At 37.3% G+C, this 19526-nt stretch overlaps 1 protein-coding gene across 2 annotated transcripts in view; it reads right to left on the bottom strand.

Moving 5' to 3' along the window:
- The window catches only part of LOC111871073, a 436676-nt gene that overhangs the window by 2108 nt on the left and 415042 nt on the right, over nucleotides 1-19526 (bottom strand). For both annotated transcript variants that reach the window (XM_023863850.2, XM_023863851.2), the window contains 12 exons: nucleotides 19320-19435; nucleotides 18583-18757; nucleotides 17860-17988; nucleotides 17098-17225; nucleotides 16229-16415; nucleotides 12336-12452; nucleotides 9767-9897; nucleotides 8675-8856; nucleotides 7154-7318; nucleotides 4503-4662; nucleotides 3657-3788; nucleotides 2151-2295 (listed from right to left, as the gene is read on the bottom strand). In XM_023863850.2, coding sequence (XP_023719618.1) covers nucleotides 2151-2295; nucleotides 3657-3788; nucleotides 4503-4662; nucleotides 7154-7318; nucleotides 8675-8856; nucleotides 9767-9897; nucleotides 12336-12452; nucleotides 16229-16415; nucleotides 17098-17225; nucleotides 17860-17988; nucleotides 18583-18757; nucleotides 19320-19435 — 1767 coding nt within the window. The remainder of the gene's footprint in view (nucleotides 1-2150; nucleotides 2296-3656; nucleotides 3789-4502; nucleotides 4663-7153; nucleotides 7319-8674; nucleotides 8857-9766; nucleotides 9898-12335; nucleotides 12453-16228; nucleotides 16416-17097; nucleotides 17226-17859; nucleotides 17989-18582; nucleotides 18758-19319; nucleotides 19436-19526) is intronic.

Raw genomic sequence — 19526 nt, 5'->3', positions numbered from 1 at the left:
ATTTTTATATATATATATATATATATATATATATATATATATATATATATATATAAAACTCTAATTGTATACACTGAATAGGAGGTTTGGTCCCTAAAGTCATTCTGGATGTGCAGAAACAAAAATCTTGCCCCTACCATGTAACAGACTCCAGTCATCAAGTCTGCAGTCGCTCATTTTACTGTAGAATTTGAGGTTCTCACATTTGTGGTTATGAAGAGTTCTGCCATGTTGCTGGCTTGGCTATCTGAAATGCATGTCATTATGCAAGCTGGATACTGTGATGTTTTTCATTAATTTCTTGAGCTCTACCATTTAGAGAATTCCTTCAAACTGGCCATGACCACTTTCTCTCTCATTGTTCCTTCCATTTCTTGTTTAAAACTTGTCTGAGTATCTCAGTAAGAATTTTTAAACCTTTCAGAACAAACCCCAAATATACTGTATACCTATGTATCTGCTCAGCCAATGTTGATTATACATATTTCCAGTTCATTTATTTCTTCATACTGATGCTGAATATATTCATGATATATTTATTTTCTTAGCTTCTGACAGCCTCTGCCTTTAAAAGAATGTATGTTGAATAGCCACTAAACTTTTCTAGGCTAACTTAAGAGAAATGAAAAGAAGAAACAGTGGTTGTTATGTACTTGTTAAGAGAATCTGGTCTGGAGGGTCAGTGCTTGAAAAATATGCATGTGAAAGCATTAATGCTACTTTTATCTATTGTAAAACATTAACATATGAGAAATATCTGATAAATATATAAAATATGTATATGTAATACATATAAGAGTAAAATCACCAGCTTGCCAGCATCAGTCAATCTATCAATTCCCCGCAGCAGGAGAAAGAATGACCTGACGAATTCTCACTGAACTGGTTAAAATTAAATAAAGTAAATCAGACTTATATATGGTAATATCTGCCTAACAGAAATTTCACATATCATGTTTCATCAAGAACTGTTGAAGAACTCAAAAGGGTTTTGTATTTCCTTTGTATGTAAAGTGGCTCACAAAATTAACTTATCCTACACATGGTAATATTTGTAGAGGAATCAAATGTTGGGTTTCATCAAAATCTCCCAAGTGATTAAAAATATACATAAAAGTTGACTGAGGTCCTTAATATGCAATGTTATAATCCAAAATAAAAAATTTTCAACACTATCTATTGTAGATCTATAATACCAAGTTCATCCTGCCTTCGGGCAGTTACTTGCAGGCAAACAGGCAGGCTGGCTAGCAGACAGAAAAAAATACTGACAGACAGAGAGAAAGGCTGACAGACACATAGAAATAATAAATTATTTTTGATAAAACTATGGGGGCACTATGCTACAAGCCGGAAGGTTGCAGTTTCAAGTCCCGATGATGTCATTGCATTTTCTCAATTTACCAAATCCTTCCAGCCACACTATGGCCCTGGGGTCGAGTCAGCCTCTAACAGAAATGAGTACCAGGAATTAATTAAATAATTTTCCTGAGAAGTAAAGTGCAGCCGACACATAAGGCTGACAACCTTACTGCCATCTTTGAGCTGATTGTCTAGATAATGTGGGACCCTCAATGTCTCATAACCCTATGGGTCTTCACGGCCTGTTACAGGGATAGCTTTACTTACTTACTTTTTTACTTTACCTAAAATTATGAGAGGAAAACATAAATAAGAACTAGGCTGAACTCTGGAATGGGGGCAGCATGTTCCTCTGAAACATTAGTAGCCACCCATGAAATGACATCATGTCTGTTTTACACAGAGTGCTGATTTCCTTTTAACAAGGTGACTACCTGAAAGACCTTAAAGAAATAGGATGAGAAGGAACAGACTGAATTTGCCTGAAAATATGGACCAGTGATGGGCTCTTTAAATATGGTAATGAACTGCCAGGTTCCACAAAATGCAAGGAATTTCTTGAGTAGTTGAGTAACTATTAACTTCTCAAGAGGGACTCTCTCTAAGGAGTAAGTAAATTAGTTAGTTACACTGACAAACAATGAAATGTAAGTAACAAATTCCTGAAGCATTGCCATTAATTCCACTAGATTTGTGTAGTAACTGTGTTAGAAGATTTTGTGGCTCTCTTGCACAAATTGTGCAAGTATCATCTAGGTATTTATAAAACCCATTTAATCATATGTTACCTAAGTAATACAGTATTCATTTTCCAAGGCAGTGAATATTCTTTACTACGATCACGTGGACAGAATGTGTGGAGCAGCTGACCAACACCATCACTTCTATTTTCTTCGTATTCATGGACACTTACATTCCAGGCTGTACATGGACCTGAAACATCAGAGTGCTCTAATTGCTACTACAGTAACTTATGTAAAATGACATTGAGCACAGTTAACAAGGATTCTCTGCATCAAGTTAATTTTCAAACACTGACTGCATTATTAAGCCACTAATATTCTGCAGAGCAGTGATACTTTTTTTTTTTTAGTCTGTTAAGTGTGTACTGTAATCAAGTTTGTTAGCGACAGATTAGGGTACTGAGAGACAAAAGTAATTATGAAGTTCTAGAATACTTAGTCACTGTTAAGATTTTATATAGCATATATAGTAAAAGCAACAATGAAAAAAAAGCAGAGTATTCTGATAAAATATTATAGAATGATTTGACTACACCATCTAGTGTGACTCAAATGTATATATATGATTCCTTCACATGTTTCAGTCAATTAATGACCATCTTCAGAAAGCAAATAACACCACACTGATTGTTCCAACAATCATCAGGAAAGTGGTAAAGATTAAGCTCCATCCCAATAACATGAGCAGGGAGATTTTTCTTCTCTGAGGTCACTGAAGCCTCTCATTCGCATCTTGAAGGAATGAAAAATGGCTCTTTCCATGGGTCATTTTCCCTTAGGTCTCAATAACCACCTTGCTTGCAATTTGCCTACATAACCCAGTCAATTACCCAACCTACACACTTAAACTATAAAGATGGAGGTAGCTTGTTCCTAAAAAATATCAGTACTCTCTTACAAGATTATCTGATATCAAAAGTCAGAAGACCACAGTCTGCACAACTGAAGTGATACATGTTGTTTACAATTTTACATAATATTTGCAATTAATGACTCTTTGCATGCAAGTTTTTGAACAAATGGCTTATAATTGTTGAATCTCATATCAAATTCTACCAGGATTTTAAAAGTCAACGTACAGTAGAAAAGACCAGACAAATGCAAACACAACAGATTCAATTATGATAGACAAAATATATTTCAAACATTCTATGTAGCATATTGTTGTTTAACAAAATATGAGAGAGATATTTTCTGGCTATTATGGTTGGGCAGTCCACAGACTTACCTTTTTGATGTAAAGGTAATCTTGATTTGGCTGGCATTAATCCAGGGCTGACAGGGAAATGGGAGACTTGTTAAAACACTGCAGTGGTGACTGTATATTCACACTTGGAAATATTTTAGAAATATATCCTTTGACACAGCAAAAAGTACTTGATAACTGTCCTTTTAGAATTCTAGAAAACTATATTAGAATATTTACTCTCACTTTCCATCATAAACTGTATTTGGTAGTTATTTAGAAAGGAATTATCACTGTCTCACAGGTGCAGTTCATTCTGTCCCTCAAATTAACTATATAATATAGCATTTTTAATTATGACTCACGATTTTGATGTGTTGCCAGCTCAACTGTTAGTTGTCTTTCTATTTTGGAATCCAGAAGCCATATGCATTCCTGGTGGAAGTAGTAGTTTAATGTCATACTTGCAGATGAGATGTTTTTTGATATAATTTCTCCTGGAAATTGCATATAAAAAGTATGTCTAATCTATGCACATGCAGACACAACACAACTATTTTCTTGTTGCAGGAAAGAAGAGAATTGATATAAGAAAAAGGTCCTTATTAAAACAAAAATTTGTTTCATTGTAAATAGCCATTTCATATGTCCATCCTTTTAAAAATATGTGTTGACCACTTATACCAAATTGTATGTTGTTTGGTCCTGCCACAGACAGAAGAATGGATTTTCAGAGGTAAACTGAACTTTGCCAATATCTGATGTTATCAGTTTCTTTGGAATTGCCCAAATTATGATTCAGAAACTTAAATGAGATCATCATTCTTCATTTCATATTTAGTGAGAATTACATTCCTGAAAATGTAGGTTAATGTGTGAAAGTATGCCTAGTTATGTAAATTCACAGGCCACAGATGACAGAGTAAAGTGAGGTTAGATGTTTCTTTGGTACACAACTGAGTAGGCATCTTTCCCCCTCCCCCACCCCTTGCCCTGAAANGGACAGAGAAGACTTAATGTGTGTTCTAGTGATTTGTAAAGTGTGGAGATTAGTGATAGTGCTACTTGTAGTTATGAGTTGCGTGTGTAAGTGGCCAATAAATCGAGTCACCAATCCAATCCCCGTCTCTAGTCACTCATACCCATGACAATATCATGTCTGTTTTAAATTATACATGTATTAGGAATTTCTAATGTTGTTCTAAAGTTACCTGCAGGATGTGTGATTGTAGTGTGTCCACAAGCTGCATCATTGTTAAAGGTGTATGCCGCCTTGAACACAAATCCCTTCATATTCCAGCTGTAATGTGCAACTGAGTAGACAACCTTTAAAGGTGACCAGCTGCGTAGACTTACTGGAAGCCATTGTTGCTGGAATGCAATGAAAGCCATCATCACAAAACAGGTCATTTTCACCTTAACTTATATTGTACCAATAAATAGTGTATCAGATTGAACCAGAAAACAATTATCACTAAAATGTAGTAGTACAATAGCAAGCAATCAAAGTAATAAATTTTCTGGACCTCCGTAATTTCAAGAAAATTTGACTGAGACCTTTTGTACTTTTATACTGCTGTGTCCTGCATATTGGCTCCTAGATTTATTGCAGTACTGGTAATCCTCTGGAAGCTGTGAAATATTAATTTAAATTGTGATCTAATATAAAACTTGTATTAAATTCAATGGATTAACTAGCTGCCAATTACAACCACATTGCTTATTAATTTTTAAGTGTTTTATTTTCATATATATTGTTACATATTTATATATGACTATAGACGGGGTATGGATTTGTCTATGGATATACAGAATGTGCAGATGTTAGGTATCCAAAATAAAAAAAAATTATATCTCTGAAACTAATTGTCATACACATTTCTGGTTTATGTCATTCAAAAGGAAAACTCTGAAAGTTTTTTTCCACATCTGGCTTACATGCATGTGCCAGCTTGTGTGTGACCTTTGGCGAGTTCAGTAATGATGTTGACACCACAGGAACAGGTTCAATGCACGCTGTTGCAGTCTCTTATGGCTGTCTAGCGTCATTTTAGAATGCAATATGGACATCAACCTCCTACACGGAAGAGAATTCAGTTCTGGGACAACAAACTGAGAACTACAGGTAGTCTGTTTTGTGTAAAATCTCCTGGAAAGACACGACGCCTGAAGAAAATGTCAGTTGCATTACAGAGGCATTCCAGCAAAGTCTGCATAAATCAATTTGTGCTGTTAGCTTGCAGTTACAAATTCCACATTCAACAGTGGATGATGTGCTACACAAAAGGCTCAGCCTAAAAGCAAACAAAATTCAAATGATTCTTGCATTAAGACCAAATGACCAAGTAGCACGCACAAACTTCACTATGGACATTTCCTCTTTCAAGTGTGCTTCACGGATGAGGTGACGTTCCATGCCAATGGAGTTGTGAACAGGTACAAATGCAGGATTTGGGGCAGTCAAAATCCACATGTCACATCTGAGTTAGAGAGAGGCAGCCCCAAAGTAAACATGTTGACTGGCTTAATGCATGACAAGTTGATTGGCTCTCGTTTTTCTTTTTGGAAAAGACTGTGACTGGAAGTTTGTACTCCAACATGCTGGAACTGTACACACTTCCCCAATTACCATCTCAAAGTTCCCTACAACAAGATGGGGCACCATCACATTTCTGCCACCATGTAAGGAATCACCTGGACCCTGGAACTACAAGTAATTATGACACTGTTACTGATTTCCACACTACAAATCATTCCACACTAAGTCTTCTGAGTCTGCTTTCACTGCTCATTGCTCGGTAACATCTCTCAACGACAGCTATTCTGCTACAATGTTTTCACTAGACGTTTCTTGGTAACAAATCTTAACAATGGAGATTCTTCAGCTTCTGTGGCCATGCCATTGCCTGCTGGTTAACACTGCACACCTGAACTCTTAACTGAACACTAGCACTGATTGCCTCTGCATGGACCTTGCAGAAAACACAAACCCTCTATTGTTGTAGATGCGTGTTTACTGCTCCATTGAATAGCAACTGTCACGACACAGATCACATAGAAAACACAGTTCTTCTATTATTGCATGCATGTATGTTGTGGGAATTACCGAACAATGGCTGCTGTTTTCAGAGTCACTCCCAATAATGCCATAATATGCATTGCTGTACATCAAACACTGTGGTGTACTCATTGGAAATTCATTTTCTGGAAGCCATTGGTTTGAATCTTGACCTAGCAGTCTCCCAACTCAATATAGCAGAGTTCTTACTGAGAAGCTGATTGCCGCTCAACTGGTCAGGGAATTCCTCTTCCTCTTTTATCTTTTATGGAACCAGAAGGTCCATTACCATACTCACACCATGATTTGTAAGCTGAATGAGATGAATCCACTCCCATATTCATATTCTATTTTTCTAAGTTCGGTTTAATATTATGCTGCCTGTTTATGAATAAGTTTATCTTCTGAGGTTTTTGACTAAAATTCTGTGCACATTTCTCATTTTCCAATGCAGGTCACATGCCCTGTATCTATTCCTCCATGCACAGTTTGAAATATACTAAAATTTATGTCCCCTGAAGCCAATAAAGAATTATAGAAGAAAGACTAACAACAATAAAATAAAGTTCTTTAGAAGCAGTCTATTCAGAAAAACTGAAATTCAACTTCATGACTCTATGCTTGCCTTATAAAGGAAGTTATTTAGAGAACAACACATTATTGCAAGGTAGATTTCTGGTGATGTGATTGTGCACAATTAGTTTAAGATACAAATCTGTCTCTACAAGTAAGTTCATACTTGAGACATACTTTCTTCCTTTCAGCAGCAAAATTTCTATAAATAACTATTACGTATTTACTAACCTGGAAATCTCCACAGAGGCAGGATACAGCCTGACCAGAATCAGTTACTAAGAGCAAATGGTCCATCTGAGAAAGAGGAAGTAAATTTGCTACACAGTGGCAACCTCCATCTCCACACTGTGTGTGGCAGTGAGGATCAGGGGACAGTCTAGCCAACGTTGACACCTGAAAGAGTTATGAAATCATTAATTAATGACAGAATTTAGACTTTTCAAAATTAGACTGCCTTATAATTAACACTGGGGGCATGCAGTAATGAAACTTAAAGCTGGTAACACAGGAGGGTTCAGCTTACCATTATATGCAGTGCAGAGAAAGTTCAGTACATAGAAAGTAGCAGAGCAATATAATGTTATTTAGGATATTTCATACTAGCTTAAGTCGTATGACTAGAATTAAACCCTTGTTCTATAACCATTTCCCCTACCTGTAAATCAGATCCAAGAAAATGAAAGGGCTGCACGTGACGTAGCAAAGTTAGGAACTAACGACACTGTCAGCGTGAGTAATGTCATAAATTAATAAACTTACAAATTAATATAATATAAATACCGTCGTAAATGCAACAATTTATTTGTAGTTCTTAGTCTTTCTTCTTTTACTCTATATGTTTCAGCTGTAACTGGACATCATCAGGTGTATTTTCACTTACGTAGCTGTCACACTGCACATAATTTAAAATTTAAAAACACCAGCTCCCACAATTGTCATTGCTGTGTTTCAATCGGTTCCGATATACCAGAATCTCCTTGCTGGTTTTGTCAGTTATGTTTAAAATTTCTGTTAATATATACTTGTTGATTTGATTTAGAATTTTAATTTAAAATTTAAATCACAGGGATACCTGCTCTATGTCTACATGTGCTGCAGCGGCTACTTCTTGCTTTCAGCACTGTTCATGTACTATCTGTAATACACAAATATTCTTATTACTATCTTATGTTCTTACATTATTCTTATATGTTTTATACTGTTATGTGTACTTACTCTGTGTAGGCTCCCTGTGTGCGTGCTGCTGCTTATCTTTAATATGTTTGCTGTCTGGTGTATTGTGTGCTATGTTTTATGTTGGTGAGTGTAGGAGGGGAATGGGTAGTGGGGAGAGGGAGGTACCTTTAGTCTGTATAGATCTCGTGTATTGTTTGAAATGTGGGATTGTGTGTTTCTATGTGTGTGTCATTCATATGTAGGCCTTTCTTACTTATTTTATATATATGGTATTTCTCTAGTATATTCAAATGTCTACCCTGGTACATTCTGGTATATCGGGACCGATTGAAATGAAGCAATGACAATTGAGAGAGCTGGTGTTTTTAAATTTTAAATTATGTGCAGTGTGACAGCTACGTAAGTGAAAATACACCTGATGATGGCCAGTTTTGGCTGAAACATGTAGTGTAAAAGAAGAAAGACTAAGTACAAATAAATTTTTGCATTTATGATGGTATTTTTATTATACATATAGAAGTGATGAGTGGAACAGGACGCTTAAATATAATATATTACAAATTAACCCCTTACTGTAATTGTAACACTCTGATTTGCTGCTGGTATGAACCTCTGTGAGCATCTGAGAGCCCCTTCAATGTTCCAAAAGAGATGCTGTGTTCCTGGATTTGAGATCTGCCCTTCCAATGGACTACTGAGACCATAGTAGTCCACATCACAGAGAGTATCAGGCTGCAATGTGCCATCCACGTGCTCTGAAATACCATCCATCATGTTTCAATAACTGGTATATATACATGTATTATCCCAAATTTTTCACATTTGAGATTTTCAAGGCAGTGACTATAAAGATTACTCACCTGTGGGTTGTGATTCTGTGTAGCCTGTTAGGTCATATTCAATAATTCAGAGAAACTGCTCTCTCCAGGGAATACTTAACGTAGGTCTTTTAATGATGTTTTCACTATCAAGATTGTACAGTGTCAGATGGAAGGGTGATACATGAATGATGAATTTGGAAGAAAGCGGTTTTGGCTTGATAAAGGTAATAGCTCAGCATATTCCTGGAGGAACTGAGGAGAACCACAGAAACCTCAGTTGAAATACCTGGTGTCCTGGCTGAGATTCAAACCGAGCACCTTCCGAACACAAGTCTAGAGTATTATTTCTAAACCAACCTGTTCAGTGGGGCAGTCTTAATATTGGCAACAATGTGCCAAACTGCACGGTAACCAGTAAACTCTGTATTTAACATGAAGAAGAGCGGATGACAACAGTTCCACTGAACTCTGAACAAATGCAGCAACACTGAAGTCACAGAATCATGAGTATAACTAACATGATCTTTAAAGTTTACATGAAAATTACATTATAATGTGTGTGTGGAAAGAAATTTCTCAAATTATGCTTTTGGAATCTTTCAAAAGTAGACAGTTATATTTACGTTTCTTTAATGGAAGTATGAACTTATAGGATCATGGCTGAACATATTCCAATGTGATCTGTCACTATTTTTCAGGACACCTGTAAGTCTACACACTTGTTTTTAGAATGCATTCAGTGAAATTATGTAAAACTTTTTAATGTTTAAGTTTTTATATCATTAACCACCTAAATTACATTCAGACATGCCAATGTAGTCTTACAAAGTGAAACAAAGCATACCATCATGGAAGAGGAAGGCTCCATTGAGAAACTCTGTATCACTTTCTGTGGATGATGTTGGGGGACCAAGGCGTCTCAGTACTAGCATCAGAATGTTGTCAGAAGACACAAATGTCTGTTGCTCCAAGAACCTGCATTGTTTTAGTAAACAGCATGTAAGAAGCAAATTTAGAGGCTGAGAACAAAAGTAAGTTTTATATCCTGTGCTGCCTTTGCAAAGGAAATTCAGACAAGTGCTCACATCAGCCTGTGGTACAATGCAGGGGAAAAGAAGAAGACAAATTATTATCTGTGATTTGTATTCTATGTACAACAAAATATAATGTCAGGATTGCTAAGATTTTACTGGATTTAAATTTTAAGTTTTGAATAAATGCGAAGCAAGTTTCATCTTAATAGAATATCATTTTCTTTTTCAGTTTTCTTAGTTCCTTGAATATACGGCATGTTCTTCAGATAGTCTATACATAAATATCGTGGGATCTAAGAATTAGAATTAGGACTGTCAGTTTAGTGACAGTTATGGTTACTGATCTGCATGTGGAGCAGCAGACAAATTACTGAAAACAATGGCAAAGGCCATGCCATAGGTCAAGCGGTTAGTCACTGGCTTCCCACCGTGGCGGCCGGGGTTTCATCCTGGGTCTGGTCAAGTGGGATTTGTGGTGGACAAAGTGGCACTGGGGCAGGTTTTCTCCGAGTACTTCGGTTTCCCCTGCCAATTTTCATTCCACCAAGTGCTCCACAATCACCCTCACCTATCATCTGGGGCTGGTACAATAGGCCAGATGTGGCCGCAGTACAAGGGCGTTAGTCCCACCCCACTAGCAATAATAATAAAAAAAAGAGGGCAAAAGACCATAAAATGTATGGTATAAAGCGTTACAGTGATATCATACTAGAAGAGAATATGTGGAAATACACGTACATTAATATAGCTCCCTAATTCCATGCCACAGTAAAATTACATAAAACCAACACACCTGTCAGACCAACAGTTAACTGAATAGGTACCCCCTCATAGGAACTAAGAAAACATTTAAAAGGTAAAGCTGCCCCTGTGCTTAATTAAGCAGGTGCAATCCTATGGAGATTTGTGGGAGAGTGGAGGTGTATTTCCACCATTCTTGATCTCAATACTGGATGGAGGTGAGTGGTCAGCTTCACACTCCAGCTGCTTTACACCAGGGAAAGGAGCCAAAGGTATCCATTGGATAGGAGGCTGGGGTTCGATTCCCCTGCTGGGAATCATACCCTGGCAATCTAGTCTGCTGTTCATTGTTATATTGACTGAGCTAAACAGGACTCTCCACTTCTTATAAATATATAACATCCACAATTCCATCCATTTAATTACAGATCTACCAAATACAGACATTAATTAAAATATCCAAACATGTTCATTTGATATGAAGAATATATATGCAAATATACCAAAGTTAGATGCTACAAACACAAATCAGACAATATTAGTCATCAACCAAGACACTAATCAAAACACTTGAAAAAAACGTTTTACAGATAATGCCAACAAACTTAAAACGAAGCTATTCCAAATTCTGACCAAGAGTATTACAAGCAAATAAATGGATTAGTCATGGATGTATCAACATCAGAAAAACCAGCTGAAACATATTTACAACATACAGAATAGGAACAAATATAAACACTACTAATAAAGAATAAAGAAACAGAATTTATTCGATATGCTGATAACACTGTCATCATCCATTCATTCATTCATCAGTAATCTGTCAGATGACAGGTCAACAACCTGAAGTTTTCAATATATCAGAAATTTACACGAACAGACATTATAATTCACGACGATCCTTTCCATCCTTATGATAAGAAACTATCGAGTATTGATTATTTAGTAAATTGACTACATAAGGTATGCATCTGATATCCAAAGAAGCAAAAGCAGCAGAAACAGGCATCATACTCATACTACACAATAACTAGTACAGGAATATGCAATTCAATAAAACCCTCAAATAAACCTCTCTGTGAACACAAAACACACACTCAAATCCTGGAGGGAAACAGGGGGCACTTTCACTTACAGTGGGAAAGATATAAGAAAAATTACTGAACTATTCCAAGACACAACCTTAAAAATAGTCTTCTGCACACAAAATACAACAAATTATATCTAGACCTAAGCCACAAACAGACAAATACAGGTGGTATTTAATAATTAGATGCCTAGACACTCCATTACAATACAATGGGAAAACAGACAAATGTTCAACATTACAAATGAAAACATCCAAGCTATATGAAACAACAGCAATCTAAGATTATTCAAAACGTCTATTAAAGTAACAGACACATACAAGGAATGATTACTTTCAATTAATTTTAATTGGTGCTTCACTTGATAGCAAATTGTTACTTTCAGAGTAAGATACACCTGAGGATGACTATATAAGGCAAATAAAAGTTTATGAATAATGAAAAAGTGAATGAAATATGATGGTGTGGAACTATTTATGCAGCCATTGACATATTTAAGGAATCTGAATTAATAAGATTAAAAATAAATAGCTATCATCCTGTCTCTTACCTCCCACTAGGATCCCGAGCGTGCTTTGTAAGAGGGCTGCATATTCGTTTTGATGGTTTGACACCTTCCTCAGCTGGGCCATCATATATTTCCACAACAGACTGGCAAGAAGGTGCCCTGAAACAAGGAATAAATGTAAGGTGAGTAACTTAAGTTATAAAAGGCAAGGATGCCATTTGCTTAATTTGCCATGAATGTATGAGTATGAGGGAGTAGGGTTATGACGTAAGCTCTGTACTAGGTGGAAGCAAGTTGTCAGCTTTATGCTGTGTTTGCTATACCAGCAAGGGATTCCTCCACAACCCACTGGATATAAAGCTGTGTGGGCCTCACAGCTGAGATGGACACAAAGGCAAAGAGAAAAATCCCTCTGTTGGGAATCAGGCCCCAGTCGTCCAGTCCATATCCTAGTCAGTATTGTGACATGTTGCACAATGGAGGACCCCTCCCTCACCAGCGGTACATGGCGGCATCGTAGCACTGTCATTACTACGGTAATAGGCGAGTCAACACCCCGCCCTCTCCCCGTGGTGACGTAACACGCAACGCAGCTGTGACACGGGTAACAGGCAACAGCGGTACCCATTGTGTAACAGGCGGGCGCTGCGACTATATAAGGGAACTACACAGCCGCTGAGTTAGTTAATGTGTAGCGGCCGCCGAAGACAGTTCTCAAGTCAGCAGTGAACGAGTTGAAAGTGTATCAGCCACCGAAGTGAGTTCTCCAGTCAGCAGTTGGAAGTTAGTTTGTGATAAGTGAGTAATAATTGGGAGTGTGTGATACAGGGACACTTGTATAGCTCCAGTATTGTAATTAATACGTGTAGACTCCTGAGGACAGAGTGAACAAATTATTGCGATTAGGGTGATAAAGTGTGAAACCCCGCAACAGTGTTGTAATTAATTGTAGCTGATACTTGTAGGTTGCTAAATAAACCAATTAACAATCCGAACGGCGTCTTCAGTAACCTAAACACGTTACAGTATGCTTATGGAGATAGCATATGGAGATACAAGAGATCCGTAATGTATATATATAGTATTAGAATTACGTTCACTGTTATTGAGGTGCTTGTGTGTACTACTCACATGCTGACATTGATCTACAAAAACAGATGATGATGATGATGATGACAATAATTCTATAAGGAGTCATGACATTTCAGTCATTTGTGGGTTTTAAGTTACAAAACTTGATTTTAACATGGAACAAGGGGAAATGTAACTTTCTTCTTCACCAGCATTGCAGAATGGATTTTGAAGACTAACCAGAGCCCTATACAATGGACTTGGTTGACTCCTTCCTAAAGAGTAATGGGGGGCAGAATGCTGCAGCCACCTGCTATGCTGGTTGCTTGCTTGAGGATTTTTATACCCTGAAATGGAGGTGATACATTCCACCGAAACGTCGGTTTATACAATATCTACTCAGTGCCACATCCCAGAAGACGGGATTCTAGATCTACATTCCTAGAGCTCAAGGTGCAGACTCTTCTTTCAGTGTTTTGCCCACAATACACTATAATTCTGTTGTTTTTTTCAATACAATTAATAAATACATAACAAATAATACAGTATCCCGATGGTGTCTCTACTTTGACGTAGTGGAGGGGCTTGTGTGGTCAAATGATCCTGAGAGCTATGCCGGCGGTAGCATAGCTACTGGTAGGGCCACCCATGCCGGACAGGTCGAAGGTGATGACCCAGACTAAAAGAGATACCCTGGTCCTCGGGGTTGGGGGTTGGGCGAGAGGCTGACGACCTCTCACCATAAAAAAATATAAATGTCTCGAAACCTGGAATCAAGCCTCGGAAACCTCAACAGAATGGAAGACGACTTTTGGCAAAGAATATGGACTACTTTCTAGGTACATGGAATATGCAAAGAAGTTAATGGGCGTAAGGAACTGGAAGAGAGCAGCACAGGATAGAGACGAATGGAGGGGCTTGATAAGGGAGGCCAAGGCCCAACAGCGGGCTGTTGCGCCATAGAAGAAGAAGAAGAAGAAGAAGCATTTAAATTATTAAAAATATTAAAAAGAAATTAATATTTTACCGTGGATTTTTAAGAGTTATGATTCAAGCTACCATATCACCACAACATAGATTTTTAAAATTTATAATTTTGGTTATCAGAGCATTTATGGTCTTTATAACTAATTCAGCTAATATTTCATCAAAATCTTGCATCTCCAGCACCTCAATGAATCTAGATAGGAGAGCTCTGGTTATTGGAGATTTTGAAAAGGACTTGGCTGGACTTGGCTTGACAGAGGATGCCTAATGAGTAGTTGCTGGTGCACTAGACTTAAATTTCAGGTCATAAGCCTGAAAATTTGGAGCATAATCTAATGGGAGTTAAATTAATAGGATCATAATTCTGCAAATTTTTAAGCGAAGTCAATCAAGGTGTGACTTTACAGGTATTTGGGGGTAAATTTTATTTGGTCCTGAACCAATTTTTTCAGATGATCAATGAGCTGCCACTGGACTCAACACATATTGAAACACAAAGCTTGAAAACGCCATAGTTGCTTAGAAAAGTAATGCCCATACTGTGTTCCATGCAACCCTGGGGTTCTATGACAATTCTGTGAACTTCCTCATGATCACTACACTGAAACATGTTCCTCCCACCTCCTGCTTACAGACAATATTTTGAAGATTTTTGGTTTGAGGCTATTGTTATAGACTTATGCTTCGCTGCAGATCCAAACAGTAGCCTGTTCTGTGCTAGACTATATTTAGCTGCTACCCTGTTTGAAGCTAAGAATGAAATAATGAAGCATACTGCAGTAAACTCCCAATAACCAGAATTTATGGGTAATGGGTTGTTCTGCTCACATCAATCTGCCAATTGTATGAGAAGAACTTGTATAAACACAACTTTTAAGTGGCTTTCATGATTTTCTGGTCTTGCACATATTTACACTTTCTGCTTTCAATTCAAAACAACATACATTCATTTTAGTTCTTAGATGGGAGTCTTCTTAGGCAATATAGTGGATTTCTGAGTGAATTTATTTTATTATTGCTAGTAGGGTGGGACTAAGTCCCTTGTACTGCGGCCACTTCTGGCCTATTGTACCAGCCCCAGATGATAGGTGAGGGTGATTGTGGAGCAATTGGTGGAATGAAGATTGGCAGGGGAAACCGAAGTACTTGGAGAAAACCTGCCCCAGTGCCACTTAGCCACCACAAATCCCACTTGACCAGACCCGGAATCGAACCCGGGCAGCCACGGTGGGAAGCCAGTAACTAACCATTTGAGCTAAGGTGCGGCCCATTTCTGGGTGAAAAGTTATCAGATATGCTGTAATGCAATTACAAATTAAACTGGCCTCTACTGTCATTATGGGTTAATTATGACTGTAATTGCATCTGCTTGAGGGAGGACAAGGGGCAGTGTTGCTATTGTCAGCTGAGAGAACTGTCATGTGGCCAGTGATTGTGAACTGCAATTTTATTTTTGTAGTATCTTTATAAGGATTTACATTTTTTTTTTAAATTTTGTTCGGTGTGGGAGAATTCCAGATCTCTGAATATAACATAAACAGGAATTTACCATGTTGGTGAATTATAGTTTATTTAATACACGTACTTATGTTAGTATCTCAGACTATGTAGCATACTGACTTGCATAAATTTTTATGTACTGCCATTGCTGTACCAGTGGAAGTAGGTTTCATAAATCAGCAGCATTTGGTTTCCTGCAGTTAAGTGCCACATGAAAGCATTCTAAGGACTTATAGCTTTTGGTTTGATGTTTGCTCTGGTCAGGACATTTCTAAGAGCTCAAGATTATGTTGGCAGTAAAGTTTGAGCAACACTGACTAAGAAAAAGATTAATATGTTCATCAGTAACAGTGAGTTGAATGATACAAACCAACAACCTGAGCATATAGTTGAAAAGCGACACATGCACTATATCCGTAGGTCTTCCTAAAAATGTCATGCTGCATGATGGTTTCCAAGATAAGGATCGACTGTTGAAGTGTCCTGATCTTGTGTCATTGCCAGAGTACAGGACTTCACACCCTGCTTTCGACGTTGCATGACGGGGGGCACTTGTTCCATCCACTGCAACCACAGAAAAATGTACAGCTTAAGGATGCTGGGTTTAAAAAAACAATTTGAGAGTAATACATTCTGGCAGAATACTTAACCATTAAGTATCCAGGCTGTATATGAGGGACACTAGTACCCAGGTCTGTATATATATTTTTGCTCATTAAAGAGGGTTAACAAGGACAATGGCCTAAAATCACCCCTGATGTCTCTTAAATATTCTTTTTATCAGTTGAGTTCAGGACAGAAATAATTATAGCAGTATGTTAACTTATTCCTTATATATATATAGCATGTATAACGTTTTTATGAATATGAAATAATAAAACAGTTAAACACTGAAGTCACAGTTGTTACTTGTTTCATGTTCAGAAAAGGTGTGTTAAATATAAAAATGGAAGTTATATAAATATCTGAATTAGTTTAATAAAATTCTACGTTCTCAGAGTACTGAATTTCTTACATTTCTAAGGCAATGATGGTCTGAATTCCATCAGTTTCCAGTTTCTGTCAAAATAAAATATTTTGCTTGATTATGTAATTTGTTTACTGTGACACTTAGATAATGAGCCAGAGAAGGAAATGAATTATATCCAACCTTAAAAGTTACATGTATTGACTACAATGTAGTTATATTGTTCATGAGCATCTAAATCTGTGAATTATGTCAAATGCAGAACATAATTATGCTTACTCATAACACCAGGGTCAGTTGTCTTTACTGGTAAAACGTTGGAGGATTCTGTGCTTAACGATTTCTCAACAAATTCAAGAGATGCTAAGAATCCATTATAATCATATGGTGGCACAGGAGGGCCCGAGCTGCAAAAGGAAAACATAAATATTAATTGATGTTTTTCTTAAAAAATGAAATTTTATATTCTTGAAATCTCTTTTATATCAAGAAGGAAAGTGTCTTGCAACATAAAAGATCACAAAGGTAAGCATGGAGGGCTTTGGTTAACACAGGAACAATCAGTGCCTATTATGAAGGCAGGCTATCTGGCAGATGTGCTGGGCAGTCTTTCTGGTGCGCATGATAACTTATTGGTTACCACAAGTTGCAGATAGTGAAACTGCACCAACATCATGCAGTGAAGGTTAGTGTCTCACATGCAGTATATGCCCTATATATCTTTCACAATTAACTCATCTATACTTAACGGAATATGCCCCCTTAACATAAGTGCTATTACAGTAATGACAATTGCAGTATATGTTAGTCAAATTTGTGACTGCATTTCAGTATATCCAGAGACTTTCACCCATTGTTCACTGTCTTCTAAGAAGCCTTCTGCACAAGAACTAAAGTGAAAATATATTGTTCTGAAATTTAAACAGGAAACTGAATACATATTGTCATGTGACAGTATATACCCCACATATCTGGTATGAAGTTGATCCTGTAACTACATACTCTATGTAGTTATATGTTAACTATTAAGACAACTATTACCTGAACTCAAGGAGGAGATTGGGCCCAGAATATTGTAGCTGTGTTTTTCTGTTGGCACAGAGAGTAGTCAAAAGTTGACTGGACGGTGTTGATCCTTGGTAGATAGCTATGTAGTCTGTGCCACAGTGACTGTAACATACACCCACTGTTTGAACTGAATCACATACACAGAAACTGCAAATCGATTCTGTCAGGTCTGACATTTCTTTCAGACAGTCAAATATTAAATGTATTATAAAACAAATTTACTACAAATTATAAAAGGCTGAAGGAAAAGACATGTCATGAAAGTTAGGTTCATAAGTATAATGTACACTGTCAACATTAAAAAAGAGAAGTGTTACATGAATGGCAAAATAAACTTACTGCAAGAGATAGGAGGCAGAAGAATAAGCCATTAAAAACACTTCACATTTGAAGCTTTCACTGTGAAAGAAGGCAATAAAATTTTCTTGAGTGATCTGTTATATCAGTGTTGCGCTAATGACCAATGTTACTCTTATCAACCAAATAAAGGGTCAATATGTAGCACAAAATGTAGTCTTTTTAAGTTAAATCTAACATAAGAATTATTTATACTCAACCAGCCAATGGTAACACCACCTGGTGACACAGATGATTGCTGAAACAATCATATGAGTCCCACTTCCATCATTCACATATGATGTCCCTTTCGGTCTCCTTGACACATTAAAATGGTTCACGTAAGATAACTCCACTTACTTGTAGGGTAGAAGCAATGCTGTGAAGATAATGTGGACCTGCGTGTGGATTGAGCTTGTAGCAATAAGATACTTGCACTGCCTGTTCGGAGGGTACAATCCTGGGTAACCAGGACTTGCTAGCACACAGGATCCAGGCTCCCGACATGAGAAGTCCTGGTACAGCCAGTCACATTCTGTGAGACAAAATATGTGGCATATGAAAATTATATCAACATTATTTACTTCACAAATGTCAAGCAAGGGACTTACGGAATGTAAGACAAATTATAACTGATAGAGAAGATACATGGTAAGAATATTTCTTGGGTGGTGCCCCATGAAAAATCACAATTAAAAAAAATTATCTTGTGGGATGTGATGACATGTAATTTAGTGGATAGGGTAGGACATTTCAGAACATCCTGCTACCTCCTATTCTGCAGAAGGACACAGCAGAGTCCTCTGATGCAGTGGAACTTATGTACCAGACTACATGGTGTCACATCCCAGAGGACAGTTATCTTCATAGCCACCACTACTTCAGAACCTCAGACTTCACGACACACAATTATATTGTGGTATGTAGACCTGTTGCTAAGCAATGACTGTGAAATAAGCAACATACAACAGCAGTTGCTAAGTGAAGGCTCTGCAAACATGCATTTTTTGACGGCAACAAGTGCACTGCAACAGAGGAACGATATTTTACACATGGTACCACTAATAACATATATTTCGAGAGAGTCAAATTTCTACCTGTGTGTTCAATGCGCCTGCCACCTCGCGCCTGGAATCCTACACCTTGAACACTGCTCGAAGGAGTGAAGCTGAAGTAGGCAAGGAACTGTGAACGAAGGGTGGATTCTGCAATGCTACGACACAATATTGAAAAAAGGGATTAATGCAAACAGTACAATAAATGGAAGGAGTGCTATGTAGCAATCATGACAATGACATATCAAT

The sequence above is a fragment of the Cryptotermes secundus genome, unplaced genomic scaffold, assembly GCF_002891405.2.
Source record: "Cryptotermes secundus unplaced genomic scaffold, Csec_1.0 scaffold73, whole genome shotgun sequence".
NCBI classification, from domain to species: domain Eukaryota; kingdom Metazoa; phylum Arthropoda; class Insecta; order Blattodea; family Kalotermitidae; genus Cryptotermes; species Cryptotermes secundus.
Note: the sequence above shows the minus strand (reverse complement) of the source record. Positions and strands in the feature narration are given on the sequence as shown.